Source organism: Theobroma umbraticum, unplaced genomic scaffold (genome assembly GCF_002168275.2).
Source record: "Theobroma umbraticum cultivar Fairchild unplaced genomic scaffold, ASM216827v3 scaffold_4.1, whole genome shotgun sequence".
NCBI lineage: Eukaryota > Viridiplantae > Streptophyta > Magnoliopsida > Malvales > Malvaceae > Theobroma > Theobroma umbraticum.
The window spans coordinates 3,921,112-3,934,453 of NW_018397258.1; the positions used below are offsets into that span (position 1 = coordinate 3,921,112).

The window sequence follows — 13,342 nt, forward strand, 5'->3', positions numbered from 1 at the left end:
CTATGTTTCTCCCTAAAGAGGAATTAAATTAAAACAGTACTTGAGCACTCGATTGAATAATAAATCATGCATTTTCACGTTAAAAGAAAGAACTCTAGTAAAAGGAAAAAGGAAAAACATTTGCCTGGACTGATTTGATCTTTGAGCAGAATTGCAAAAATAAAGGCAGGAGTTGAATATTTTGTAACAGAGCTTGTTAACCGATAAAAGGGGAAAAAAAAACCTCAAGCCTTTTTCGTCTACAGCCTGTAAACAAGCATCTTTAATGGCTTCAATTAAAGTTAGATTGTGGTATTGAAACATTTATCTATGCATTCCAATTTCCTATCCAATTACTTTTTGAACTTTTTAAAACGCTTCCAATATCAGTCCATTGGGTTAAATGTTCAAATTCAATGACAGTAGCAGTTAAATTTGACCACATATTAGATTGCCAATGATCATGAGGCGTGTAACAAAACATCCAAATCGATTAAAGGAATAGATTAAAAAAAAAACCCTTGGTATAACAGTGCTTGGAAGTGCATGCAATGATGGGTGCAGCCTGTAATGGTGAGCTTAATCATATATGTTGGAATCAACTCACATGGATTCCACAGCCTATAAAAATTCCAAACCTCCGGTCCCCAACCCAAAAAACCCTCCTGCCAACTTCAACCTGTGCAAAATCCCCGCAATCCACGCAGCCGGAAAGTGAAACAGCTAATTGTACGGGTACCACGCCTGTGGTGGCGGGGCCCTCACAGTTATCCATAGCTGCTGCTGGTTACACTTAATAAGCTTAAAGAACAACAAAGGGTCCACCGGCTTTCCTCTTGGCTTGCGAGGTCAGTGAAATAGGCGACTTTTAGTGTTCATGGGCACGGGGAGGAGAATTCTGCTGAGCATGCCAAATGCTTGAAGCATCATACTGTACCTCTTCCATGGGACCGAATCACTTCAATACCTTTAAACTAATAACATTCTCAATTACACTCATCCATATAGTATTCATTAACGCATTAATGATTATTAGTTCGAAAAATACTGGAAAAGATCCAAGCTCCCTCTCAAAGATTCAAACACACCCAGAAATGAAAATCAGTATAGGTAGTTCAGAAAAACAAAACTGAAAGAAAAGGATGGGAAAACATGAAGTTAGGAACAACATGACCTTCGCCTTCTAGCATGACAATCCTACAATAACTCATCAATACACCATCCTAACAAGCACTACTAACTGGATCTGCCAAAGCATACGCATAGCAAACTACCAAAATGAACCTGACTTTCAGAAGCAACCTTCAGAGGATTTCCTTTTTAATTTTACCAAAGAAAGGGATGGCACAGAAAAACGAAGGGCTTTAACAAGACCCAATGAAACTTGCAGAAGGCCAGATCCCATTCTTGTGGCTCTCATAAAGGTCCATTGCCAGTTGCAATATCCCTTTTTATTGCTCCTTGAATCCGTTTGAGAATAAACCACTGGAACAACAAAAGATACGCGTTAGAATATAATCATTTATGTTTCAGTCCAGCACAAAGAGAAACCAAGAAAATGCAGAAACTTTACCTGAAGCCCAAGAATAACAGGAATCCACATTTTACCCTTATCATTTGAATCAGAACCATCTACCAACTTCTTGCTAACTACAATAGCTTTACTCTTATTTGTTGCAACACTTGTGATGGCTTTTACCAAGTTCGCAATCCAAGCATCACCATTGGGAAGAATCTGTATTGAAACAACATGTATTTTGCAGAGAATCAAGGCACTCAAATATATGAAGGATCATAAATTGAGAGCACAAGATGAAAAAGAAAAAAAGATCAAACCTTTTCGTCACTGTCATTTTTATTGCACCTCCCACTGTTTTCAACCAAAACAACAGGAATGGCAGAATCCTACAATCATCAAGAGCAAGGAAATATCTAAAAAGGTAATTACAGCAATCTGAGCATATCATCAGAAAAGAAATAGTAATTAAGTAAGATAAATTTACAAGTAACATATCCTTTGCAGACAATGGAGTCCAGTTATAAACCACCTCTCAACTCTTAAATTTTCATTTTTTTTCCCTGAAAAACTTTCCCCACTGTTTATGCCTGAAGCATGAATCTCCATTGTGGTATTCACTAATAACATAAAGTGACAGCTCAGATCACCGTCATTTTAAAGGAGTGGCTTCCATACAAACTTCTCATGAGACACAAGTATACCATCAAAATTGTCACCTGCAGCTAGGCATTTAATCCAGGACTTTTTTTATTTATTTTTTGAAGAGCCATTTAATCCAGGACTTGTATCGTATATCTCTTCTGTTTCCCATTTCTCAGTGCATCTCCAGTTTAAATCATGAATCATAATTTGTGGTATCCACTGATATAAAGATAGAATTAGTTTAACTGATGTTTTAATTTATATGGAACGTCCAAACAAACTTACAAAAACAAAATGATAATCTTCATCTTGACAAAATACAAGACAGATACCTTCACCATTGCAGTTTGAAACTCACTGCTCAGTATATGTTGTTAATTATAGTTCAATGACCTTAAAAACAAAAGTAAGCTCATCTATTGATCTTTTGTCTACCACACACAGCATTCTAATCGCATTCAGATATATGGTAACAACTCCTATCTGATAATTGCCTACCAACCAAAAACCTAATTCCATTCCGAAGACCCTGCTGTGATAGGAGTAAATTATATATTTAAAGCAAATATCAAAACCACCCACACCTCTTACTCTTCCTCTCTCATAACTAACAAGCACCAATTTTTTCTTGTTTGTGGAACAATTAACCAAACCGTAACTCAACTCCGTACTTCCACAGCTTACAACTAACAAATGAGAAAACACATGCATAGCAAGCAAAGTACACAAGGTTAAGGGGACAGATAAACTTATCTCTTCATGTCATCCTGTCCAACACCTTTCCAATATATCTCAAACCGATCAATTTGAAAGAAAATATCTACCCCAAATCTTTTTCCCCAATTTAAATTCATTCAAATAATTTTGAATAGTGATAAAAGAGGTCGATCAAGTTGCCATATGACATACAATAGAATGCTTAGCTATTAGCATAATGGACTAAGGGTAGCTGATATAGATGGTGTACAGTTAGCACCAAAGATCTAAAATGCACAAAACACCTAAAAGAAGCTTTCTCACATTAGGAAGCCACGCAAGAAAGAAGATTAGAACAGCATCAGCTATGAAGAGGAAAAGGTATGCTATGAGTAATTTCTTTCAAAGGGACGTTGCAACAAGTAGAAGCTGAATGAATTGTTAGCATCAGAATTCAAAAGAGCTTAACCACTTCTATCACTATGTCCATGTTTGGGCATTTGTGAAAAAAGCAAAGCCTTAACTTAAGGCAAACCCTACGAGTAGGAAATCACAGCTCTTCTGCTCTCACATAACTACCAAGAAGCCATTGCCTCTCCAGTGCATGGAATCATTAAAATCAATACTAAACTCTCTATCATGCCAACTTACAAGTGGCAAACGACATTTTAGTCGGCACATCATGCAATTTTTATGAGAACAAATAAGCTTATCTCTTTATGTTAAGCTGTTCAACACCTTTATTTATGCAATTTAACATGTCTCAAAAATAAATAACCTTGAAAGAATATGCATACCTCAAAATCCTTTTTCCTAATCCGAGCTCCCATACGAATGGCCTTTAGCACACCCTCTGATCTTTTAGAAGAAAAAACATCATAATTCAGTCCATCAGGTGGACAAAGCTGCGCATGAGTGAGCACAAGCAAACTTTTGCGCCATATTCCTTTGCCAAAACTGTTAGTGATAGCCCTAATGATCTGCTTATCCAAGTCATCCACTCTATACGCATCCAGGCGATCAACATAAAGCAAAACATCTATAGTCTTATTCAAAAGAAACCTGCATTAAAACCAGAAGATTTGTTCTGAACAAAAAGGAACCATACCATGTAGTAAACTAATCCTAAAAAGAAAATATTATTATAATTTATTGAAAGTCACTTAATTAACAACTAAATTCATCATACAACAAATATGATGCTAACTTAAGACTGCTTAATTCGAGTACTGACCCTTTGATCAACTCAAGAGCTTGGTGATTGACATATCCAGCCTCCACAAGCCCTGGTGTATCAATTACATTCAATGTAAACCCTGCCCAGGAGCGTGAAACCATGATGGGTCTCAGCCCCTCTGACTGAAAAACAAACAAATACAACCACAATTCAAGCTTATGACATCTAAAACAGCATAAACAAATCAATCCAAGAAAGCAAAGGAAAAAGTAAAACCAATACCTACCTGAAAAGCAGTCACTCGAACAACTTGCTCCCCAATAAGAGAATTGATAGTAGAAGACTTTCCTACACCACCTTTGCCCATAACAAGGATGGTCAAAGTGGTGACATTCTGCAATTTTTTTCAACAATTTTGAGTAAATATGCTATTAAGTCAAAGTAGTCAATGTAAAGAAAGGATAAAAGGGTTTATCAAAAACCTCTTGCTTCAATTTGCCCAACAGCTCGAACAATTTTGTTTGAGTAGCAGCGGGAAATTGTTGAAGACCGAGCCACTCACGAGGCAGAGCGGTACCCATTCCTGCAAAATGCATAAAAAGAACAGGAAAACAAAATCAACAACCTTCAATATAAGCAATAAACCCTAAACCACAAAAGCTGATATCATGGCGAAATGCTTGAGCAATCTTTAAATGCAGCTAAAAAAATGAGATGGGTCCGTTTTCTTTCGAAAGAGAGTGAAACAACGAGAAAGAATTTGACGAGAAATGTGGGTTTACCGTCCTATCTTCCTTATTGCAACTTGAGAAAGAGAGTGAGAAAGAAAGAGACGGAAGGCAGATTTTGGCGAGGTTTTTGTGGTGGCTGTTGGTGGGCAAGTCGGTGGGAAGCTGCAAGAAATAAAAGGGAGGAGGGATTGCGTTTGGGTTTGGGAAAGTTATCTTATCGAATTTGAGGATTAGTGTTTGTTTTTTCCGCCAGCAGCAGAGATGGCTGTTTCACGGGCCTGCAAGGCTACATAACCTGCGCCCACCGCCCACTGTGCTTACCCGACCGACCTATTTTCAACTTTGCAAATTACAATTTTCCCATTTTTTTTCTTTTACCCAACAATTTAATTTAAATTTTATTTTCACATATTTCAATGAGGTTAAAGCCAAAATTTGCAACAAACATGTTTTATCCCTGCCTGTGAATACTTGTTAAGTTGCTTTACCAACCCAAAGTTTTAGTTGCTGCAGTAAATCTATAACATCTCTATACTTGGTATGAGAAAAACAAACTAAATAGTACTAAAGCAATCATTTAGGTTAGGATGGATAAATTTTTTTCGATAAAAAATAAAATTTTAAAAATATATATAATATTTAAAAAATCATAAATTATTTCAGTAGATTTAAATAAATTTTTTTATATTTTTATTTTTAATCAAATAAAATTTTTAGACATAATGTTCAAAGAAAACTACTAAATTATTTTAAAAATTTTCAAATAAGTTTTTATTTTTTTATTAAATTCAATCAATTTTTTATATTTTTATTTTAAATCAAATAATCTCTCATAACTAAGGATTAATTAATTATCATTAGTCAAAGTGTTACTTCTTATTTTATATTCATATAGTATTGACAGATTTTTAACTATGGTGAAAAATATCAGATGATCACATTATCATTTCAAATTAACATACCACGTTATTATCATTATAATAAATAAATATGACATATCATTATTAATTTTAATATGTTAATATAATATATTAATGCTACGTGGTATAAAATGACAGATGATATTTTGACTAAGTCAATAATTAGTTATAAAAAATTTATTTGATTTAAAATAAAAGTACAATAGCTTATTTGGTTTAAAATAAAAGTATAAAAGCTTGATTGAACATAATAAAAATATAAAGGTGTATTTAATTTTTCTTAATTGTTTAGGGGCTTTTTAGATATTATGCCAAACTTTTATAATTAATGTTTGATTAACTGTTGTTAGTTAAAACATCACTTATTATTTATGTCGCATGACCTTGATGGTATATTAGTTATTTTGTATAGATAAAAATGTAACATGTTATGTAGCATCATAACTTGGTTACGTGATATTTTCACATTTGATGTTAGTGTCATTTGATATAAAAACAATAAGTAATATTTTAATTAATGATTGTTAGTTAATCATTAATAATAAAAACTTATTTAATTAAACATAAAAAATAAAAAATTATTTGAATTCTTTTGAAAATTTTAAAAATATTTTAAAATATCTAGTATAAAATCTAAAAAAGTCTCTAAAATATTAAAAAAAAAATCAAATAAGGTCGTTTACTTTTTTTGCATTCAATAAGTCTTTATACTTTTATTTTTAAGTTAAATAATCTTTTCTATTTTTTTTTTAGTTTAAGTAAAATAAGCTTATATGAATAATAAATTGACTTAATCAAAATATCATTTGTTATTTTATAACACGTATGCTGACATAATATATTAATATATCATACTTATTAATGATGTAACATGTTAATATATTATAATTAATGATAACATGATTGCTAATTTTACATGATAACAAAATAATGTGATATTTGTTACATTTCACATTAATGTCAAGTAAATATAAAATAATAAGTGATATTTTAACTAATAATAATTAGTTAATTATTAATTATAAAAGTTTATTTGATTTAAAATAATAATATATGTGCTTAATTAAATGAAATAAAATAATAAAAATTATTTAAAAAATTTTAAATAATTTAAAGACTTATTTGAATATTATGTTAAAATATTTTGTCGAAACTAGCCTTAACAATGTTAATTTTTTTTTTAAAAAAAGCATAACAATGTTATTCTCGGTCCATTAACTTTTGTTTTAGGAAATTAAGTCATCCATAATAAAAAAAAAACAAAATGCATGTAAAATTTTAAAATTTTTAATAATTTATTATTTTAAGTAAGTTTGTTGGATTATGATAAATTGGATTAGGCTTTCTAGCCCTCTTTGTACCAAAAATAAAATAAAAGCAACACCTCAAACCCAAAGTGAAATTAGCCCATACACAGCAAATCCGGGTCGGCCCATAAATCAGATTACCATCATCTTCCGCATGGCAAACGAGCATTACCGTAAAAAGTCCAACCCGGTGGTCCTTGAACTACAGAGCAAGTGAATCCGAGAACTCAAAACCTCGGCAGTTTGCCCGCCGTGCCTGAGAAAAAGGAAGAACGATGTCGGCTAGATTGCTGAATAAAGTTTTGAAAGAACGAGAGCAACAAAAACAACACGTAATTGAAGAAGAGGAGCAACTAAACGGCGACGAATCAGAGTCGCCGGATTCCGGTGCTCGTTCTTCAGCGAATCCCTTCGACCTCCTCAACGAAGGTGACGACGAGGACGAGGGTAATCCTGACCAGGTTTAGTTCCTTAACCCTATCCTGTATAACTATCCTTTTTTTCGATTAATTGATCATCGCGTTGAACTAGGAATAGCCGTTTGATTTAGCTTATTTTGCTTTGGAATTAGCTTTCAATTTTATTAATTTATTCCAAGGATTGTCACTAAGGCTTTTAACTTCAAGATTTCAAGCTCCAAGCTGATGCTTTTTGGGCTTTGCATTTGTTAAAGAAACGAATTTTGATTATAAAAGTTTTGATTGGAAACAATAATTTATCGTGTGCTAGTTACATTATATTGATCAAGTGATGTCCTTTGGAGAGTAATATGGGTTTCGGCTGCAGATAGATTCACCGGAAGTTGCTGATGAAACCTTGACCAGAAAAGAAGAACCACCTTCATTGAGAGGTACTGCCTATGTAGTTTCGAGGTCTAATAACAAATCAAAGAAAAAGAAGAAAAAGAAAAGCAAAGAGGGTTCTTCAAGTATTGATAAACATGAAACGCTCTTGGATGTGACTTTAGATACTTTATCTTTGGATGGTTGTTCTTCTGGTCATCAGCCGGGTTCTAATAAACCCATATCAGAAAATGCTAAAGATTGTGATGTTTTAGTTAAACGGAATACACCGTATATACTACAAGTGGATCCTAAGTATCTAAATGTTGAAAATGAGCTGCGGAGAATATTTGGTTCTAAGGTGGTCAAATCATTTGAGAAAAGCAATCAAAGCAGCACTTCCAGACAGGTACGTGGTGGAAGACGGGGAAGCCATCATATTAGGAAGACTGTTATGATATCTCCATCAGACCATTGGCCTCGCTGGGATGGATCCCTGTCGATGGAATTTCTGGAAACTAAGGATGGGTATCATTACTTCAGGTAGAAATCTTGCTAAGTCTCTCTGATATTGCTAAAAACTTATTCTCCATTTTTGTTTTTTTCTCACCCAGTTTGAGTGTATGTTACCAACTTGAGAAATAGAATGTAGATAGCTTTTCGCATATATGAAATAGGAATCTATTTCTTTTCCGCAGTTTCCTGAGTTGAGTGAAAATTTTACATGCTTTTGCAACATTTAGATGAGTTTAGATGTACAAAAAAAATTAAAACTAGGCAGTGCTTTGGTGAACATTTTCACAGTTATTGAAATGCAATATGGGAACCAGAGCATATTTTCATCATGCAAAAGTGATGATTTACCGATTTCTAGGTGACCTTCTGCCTAGCTTCATTGATCTAGAGACAGAAAGATTCAAAAAGTATCAAATCAAGTGCAGTTCCCATATTTTTGGTCTTAGTTTGTTTACTGTGTCCTAACTTCGTGGTTTTGTTCATGTCTTGTAGATATGCACACTCGTCTTCCTATGATCAAGCTCAAAGAGCATTTGAAGCTGCTCAAGCTATTCATGACCTGAATGGCGTAGCTAGTGTTCTGTTGTATCATCCTTATCACTTAGATTCTCTTATAACCATGGCAGATTATTTTAAATTTGTGGGTGAGCATCAGATGTCTGCAGATGCTATTGCAAAGTGTTTATATGCCTTGGAATGTGCGTGGCATCCTATGTTCACTCCCTTGCAGGGTAATTGCCAATTGAAGTTCAGTCATGACAGGAACAAGCCAATATTCAAAGCTCTTTTCACGCACATGAAAAACATGGATAGGCGGGGCTGTCATCGATCTGCTCTAGAAGTTTGTAAATTGTTGCTTGCACTTGATTCAGATGACCCAATGGGAGCTATGTTCTGTCTTGACTACTTTGCTTTGAGAGCAGGGGAGTATGCATGGTTGGAACAGTTCTCTGAAGACTATAGAAGTGATAGCTCCTTATGGTTGTTCCCGAATTTTTCATACTCCCTTGCTGTTTGCCGATTTTATCTTGAGCAAGAGGAATCCTCCCATAATACTTTTGTGGATGCCTCAAAGGCTTCTTCAGCTGATCTTATGAATCAGGCTTTGATGCTTCATCCATCGGTCCTTAAGAAACTAGTAGCCAAGGTTCCTTTAAAAGACCAGGCATGGACAAACATACTCAAAAATTCCTTTTTCAATTCAGATCAAATAGGGATCCCATCTCTGGATCACCTGATTAATATTTATGTGGAAAGAAATTATCTAATATGGAGGCTTCCTGATCTGCAAAAGTTACTTCGAAATGGTGCCCTCCTTGTTATTGAAACACTGGGACATAATAAAAGTGATGCTAAAGATTGGGCTTGTGTGAGGAAAGAAGCATTCTCATCTGACAAAAACGAGTAAGTATCAGGATATAAATTGTATTGTTGCTTTGTTTGTTCTTTACTACATTTCCTTCGTCTTTGATTTGACTGCAATATTCATGTTTATTTGTTACATTTTAAGCACTAAATCCATCTATTTGCTGTCTCCAACTTAGGGTCTGCTAAATTAGTGTTGGGGCTGAATATAGATAAAGCTGCTCTTAAATATACACGCAGCACTTTCATTGTGATTTGCTAGCTTAATTAGATTAGATGAGCTTATCGCATAAATTGGAGTTTTGTGTGACAATTTTTTCACCCTGTGGTCAGGTATGGTCATTTGTTGGTTCAGGAGTTCTCTGACACAGCGCAAACTCTTCCGCCTGATAATCTGCAAAACTTTATGGTTGACATGAGGGAAGCTGCACAGATTGGGGGTCAGGTTGCCAATCCACCTGCTGGCGGTCATGCTCCTGCACCACGTGATGTTTCAAATCGCAATCCATTAGCCGTCCTGTTTGAGTCGTTGCTACCGTGGGTTAATTATGGAGATGCGGGAGATGGCATAGTTGATGAAAACCAAGTTAATGGGCAAGGTCAAGACGATGAAGACCACTGAGTTGCTATATATTAAGGGTTGACAGAAAGCTCTTAGGCAAAATAATTCAGTTTTCAATAAAGTCTCTGACGCATATATCAGTTCCATGTGTAGAAGTCAATTTTTCTACTGTTCAGCCAGGAAGAGGTTCTTGCGTGTACAAAGATTTTTGTGGGGAATCAAAGCCAACTCTGTTAGTTGTCTTGTCAATTTTGTGGACATTTTTGAAGCATCCTGTAAAAACTGATTCATCGCTTTTACATAGCCTATAAACATAGCAGTTCAACCATTTTGGAAAAGAATTTGTTCATCATGGTAGTAGAACACACAAGCATTGCAAAATTATTGATACTGTCGACCACCATCCAGCGGATCCATCTGGGGAGTCAAATTTAGCATTCAGAAGATTTGTGGACTTAATTCTTTTTACTGATCGATATTTTGAATTATTGGGATTGTTGAGGATTGGCTACAAGCATTTCTAGCTATTTAGTGTGCAGATTTCAATTTGTTGAACCGAGTGACCAGGAACCCTTGTATTTTATCTCTGAAGATGAAGAGCTAGGATTAGACAATTAGATGTCATGAACAGGATGCTGATGTGCACATTTCCTTTTACAATCTCTGAGCTTGTCTACTAAAACCCAAGACTCAATACTCAACAAAAATGAAAATATAGGGGTATCAAGTAGTTCGCAACCTGATTAGAACAACAATTCTACAAACCAAGGAATAGAATAATAGAAACATTTGATGTATGAAGAATTCCATTAATTTCAGATTTCACCTTCTGGAACTTTTATTTCCACTAGATGAACAAGAACTTCGAAAGGGGATAAAAAAATTTGTCAGGTAGACTTGCGAGGTACTTGAGAAGCATCCCTTTCTGCAGCAGGAGTAGATTTGCCAACTTCTATGTAACCATCTTTCATTGAAGCAGGGGGAGGCAGTCCAGAAGCAGTGTCAGCATCCTCTGCAGACTTACTCTCATCATTTACAGCCAAATAAACAAGGAGCCCCAGCAATGGATAACTCAAAGTGGTAAGAGCCCAATTGATAATCAGCTGGTTGAGCAAGGGAACCTTGTGTTTGTCAACTTGCCAGGCAACTGCAGCTCCTGCACTCTGCACTCCTTTGTAGAAACCGGCATATCTGCAAGTTTTACGTGGACAATCTGTAAGTGAATTGAAGGGCTTATGGATTTTACATATATACAGCCATGTCCTCCAATTGACATTAGAAGCTAGAAAGTATCAAAGATACACGAAATGGATTATTTAATTTTATGGGGTGAAAGGGGAAAAAATAATTACCTGCTGAGGGTCTCTGAGTCATCAGCTAATGCTCCAATCACCCAATAAACCAAACTTTGAAACATGGCATCCAATAATCCATAGCAAAAATATAATACGAATGGTCCAGCAAAATCGTTTCCTGAGTTTTTGAAGTCCAACCGCTCGGGAAGCTTGTGAAAAGAATAATTTAACTGGCTGGCAAGCCCACCACCCCAAATTGCAGTCCCAAGCACAGCAACAACTCCAATCCCAACCAAACCTCTTGTTCTTCTGCTCTTGAAACTGAAGTCCAAAACATATCCAATTCCAACTGAACCTATCATTTGAGCCCCCCAATAAAAGACATTGTTCAATCCTCTTGTTCTCAGATTAAACTTCAAACCGTTAAAGTTATTGAACTGGTAGGTGTAGAAGAAGTTGCTAGCCCAGGCAGCTGGGATGATGAGACGTAGCTTCCAATTACGAAAGAGCTTAACGATCTCAAAAGCCTCTGTGCAAACATTTGAATATTTGATGTTGGTGCAGCGAGTACCATCATCTCTGACAACACGATCAGGGGATAAAATTGCAAATGAGATGAGCTTACCAGCTGACATGAAACACATGAAGGTAATATACGTCTTGTCATTGACAGATTCGGAATTTTCACGGTGGTAGTTCAGGATGAAAGGAATGAGTCCACCAATAACGCCACCCAAATTAAAAATAGTCCAGAAGAGAGAAATATAGGTGCCTTTACGGCCAGGGGTGGGATAGGACGTCATGATGGCACCTTGTCCAGCCCAAAGAAGGCCTGCACCGACGCCAAGCAAACTGCCGGCGATAATTACAAAAGTCTGGTCGTGATGGTGATTGTAGTAAAGGAAAGAGCCGGCATAAAGGACATACGTCGAGCAGCCCATGGCAAGGGTAATCCTGGGTCCAACGATGTTGTAGATGCCACCACCAAGGATTCCAAAGACGGAAAAGGTGGTGTACAGAGCTGTGTTGGCGTTATTTGCTGCCGTAGGGTCAACCTGGCCACCACCTCCCATGCCAGAAAGGGCATTGAACATGCCAGGACAGCAGAAACATACTAGACCTATTAAACTGACCTGGACCAAGGGTGAGTTGTACCTGAAAAGTGAAGATCTCACAGGTACTTTGGCTGCCGCTTCCTCATCTCCTGGGAATCCCATGGTTGATTCGGTTACTTAAACTCGATTCTACCGATAACGAAGGAAGAATCTTATATAGAAGAAAAGCATGTGTCTTCATTGAGGAATATAACATTGGTTTCTGCGTGGGGAGTTTTGGATGGATCTCCTATTGTTCTCATTGTCTTTCCGTTAGTAACAACGCAGGCTCACCTTTCCACCCCTTTTATTTTATTTTTCTTGGTTTTCGCCTTTGAATATTTCGTAAATACTTTATCCAGAACACATCAGCTGCCATGCCAGCTTATGGTCATGCTAAGTTAATGATCCAGAACATTTACCTATTCACTTTGTTTTGTCGAGGAGCAGCTGTTCAGAATACTTAGTTCTGTAATAAGCTCTGAATAATTTAGGTAGAAAGACAAATTAGATGGGTACAAAATACCCCTGCATGTGTCTTCCAAGGATGATTTCTACAAGGAACGGTGATTTCTTGTCCTTTTATTAGCAGTGTTATCTCTCCTTGAGGAATGCGCATGCTGAACTAAACTATGTTTAATACGTCGATAGACAAAAAACAGGGTAAACGAAAACAGTAAACCATAATTTCTCCACCGAGAGATGGAAACATTAAACAGATGAGAGTGACAAAATTGACAGAAGGGGCCTATTGACC

General features: G+C 35.9%; 3 protein-coding genes across 3 annotated transcripts; 1 reads left to right on the top strand and 2 right to left on the bottom strand.

Annotated features, from left to right (window-relative positions):
- Positions 1–934: 934 nt before the first annotated feature.
- On the bottom strand, positions 935–5,029 carry TOC33 (translocon at the outer envelope membrane of chloroplasts 33). Its single transcript, XM_021425411.2, has 8 exons — positions 4,796–5,029; positions 4,496–4,596; positions 4,300–4,407; positions 4,071–4,195; positions 3,634–3,898; positions 1,816–1,884; positions 1,553–1,714; positions 935–1,464 (listed from the first exon to the last, which is right to left on the bottom strand). Exons 2-8 carry the CDS (start codon positions 4,592–4,594, stop codon positions 1,396–1,398), a joined length of 897 nt encoding a protein of 298 aa, XP_021281086.1. The 5' UTR covers positions 4,595–4,596; positions 4,796–5,029; the 3' UTR covers positions 935–1,395.
- A 2,061-nt stretch (positions 5,030–7,090) lies between these two features.
- LOC110414487 (transcription factor-like protein) lies at positions 7,091–10,508 on the top strand. The gene is made up of 4 exons (XM_021425703.2): positions 7,091–7,432; positions 7,758–8,296; positions 8,762–9,673; positions 9,968–10,508. Exons 1-4 carry the CDS (start codon positions 7,247–7,249, stop codon positions 10,254–10,256), a joined length of 1,926 nt encoding a protein of 641 aa, XP_021281378.1. The 5' UTR covers positions 7,091–7,246; the 3' UTR covers positions 10,257–10,508.
- Positions 10,509–10,674: 166 nt separating this feature from the next.
- Positions 10,675–12,894, bottom strand: LOC110414488 (UNC93-like protein 1). Its single transcript, XM_021425705.2, has 2 exons — positions 11,549–12,894; positions 10,675–11,387 (listed from the first exon to the last, which is right to left on the bottom strand). The coding sequence occupies exons 1-2, from the start codon at positions 12,706–12,708 to the stop codon at positions 11,084–11,086; spliced, it is 1,464 nt and encodes a 487-aa protein (XP_021281380.1). The 5' UTR covers positions 12,709–12,894; the 3' UTR covers positions 10,675–11,083.
- Between the last annotated feature and the right edge of the window lie 448 nt (positions 12,895–13,342).

Excerpts from the sequence above, each read along its gene's own strand:
- LOC110414488 (XM_021425705.2), bottom strand. The coding sequence starts at position 12,708 with ATGGGATTCCCAGGAGATGAGGAAGCGGCAGCCAAAGTACCTGTGAGA. Across the intron at positions 11,388-11,548 it reads GACTCAGAGACCCTCAGCAG|ATATGCCGGTTTCTACAAAG; the intron begins GTAATTATTTTT and ends TAAAACTTGCAG.
- LOC110414487 (XM_021425703.2), top strand. The coding sequence starts at position 7,247 with ATGTCGGCTAGATTGCTGAATAAAGTTTTGAAAGAACGAGAGCAACAA. Across the intron at positions 8,297-8,761 it reads GATGGGTATCATTACTTCAG|ATATGCACACTCGTCTTCCT; the intron begins GTAGAAATCTTG and ends CATGTCTTGTAG. Across the intron at positions 9,674-9,967 it reads TTCTCATCTGACAAAAACGA|GTATGGTCATTTGTTGGTTC; the intron begins GTAAGTATCAGG and ends CCCTGTGGTCAG.
- TOC33 (XM_021425411.2), bottom strand. The coding sequence starts at position 4,594 with ATGGGTACCGCTCTGCCTCGTGAGTGGCTCGGTCTTCAACAATTTCCC. Across the intron at positions 4,408-4,495 it reads TGGGCAAATTGAAGCAAGAG|AATGTCACCACTTTGACCAT; the intron begins GTTTTTGATAAA and ends AAAAAATTGCAG. Across the intron at positions 1,465-1,552 it reads CTGTTATTCTTGGGCTTCAG|TGGTTTATTCTCAAACGGAT; the intron begins GTAAAGTTTCTG and ends TTGTTGTTCCAG.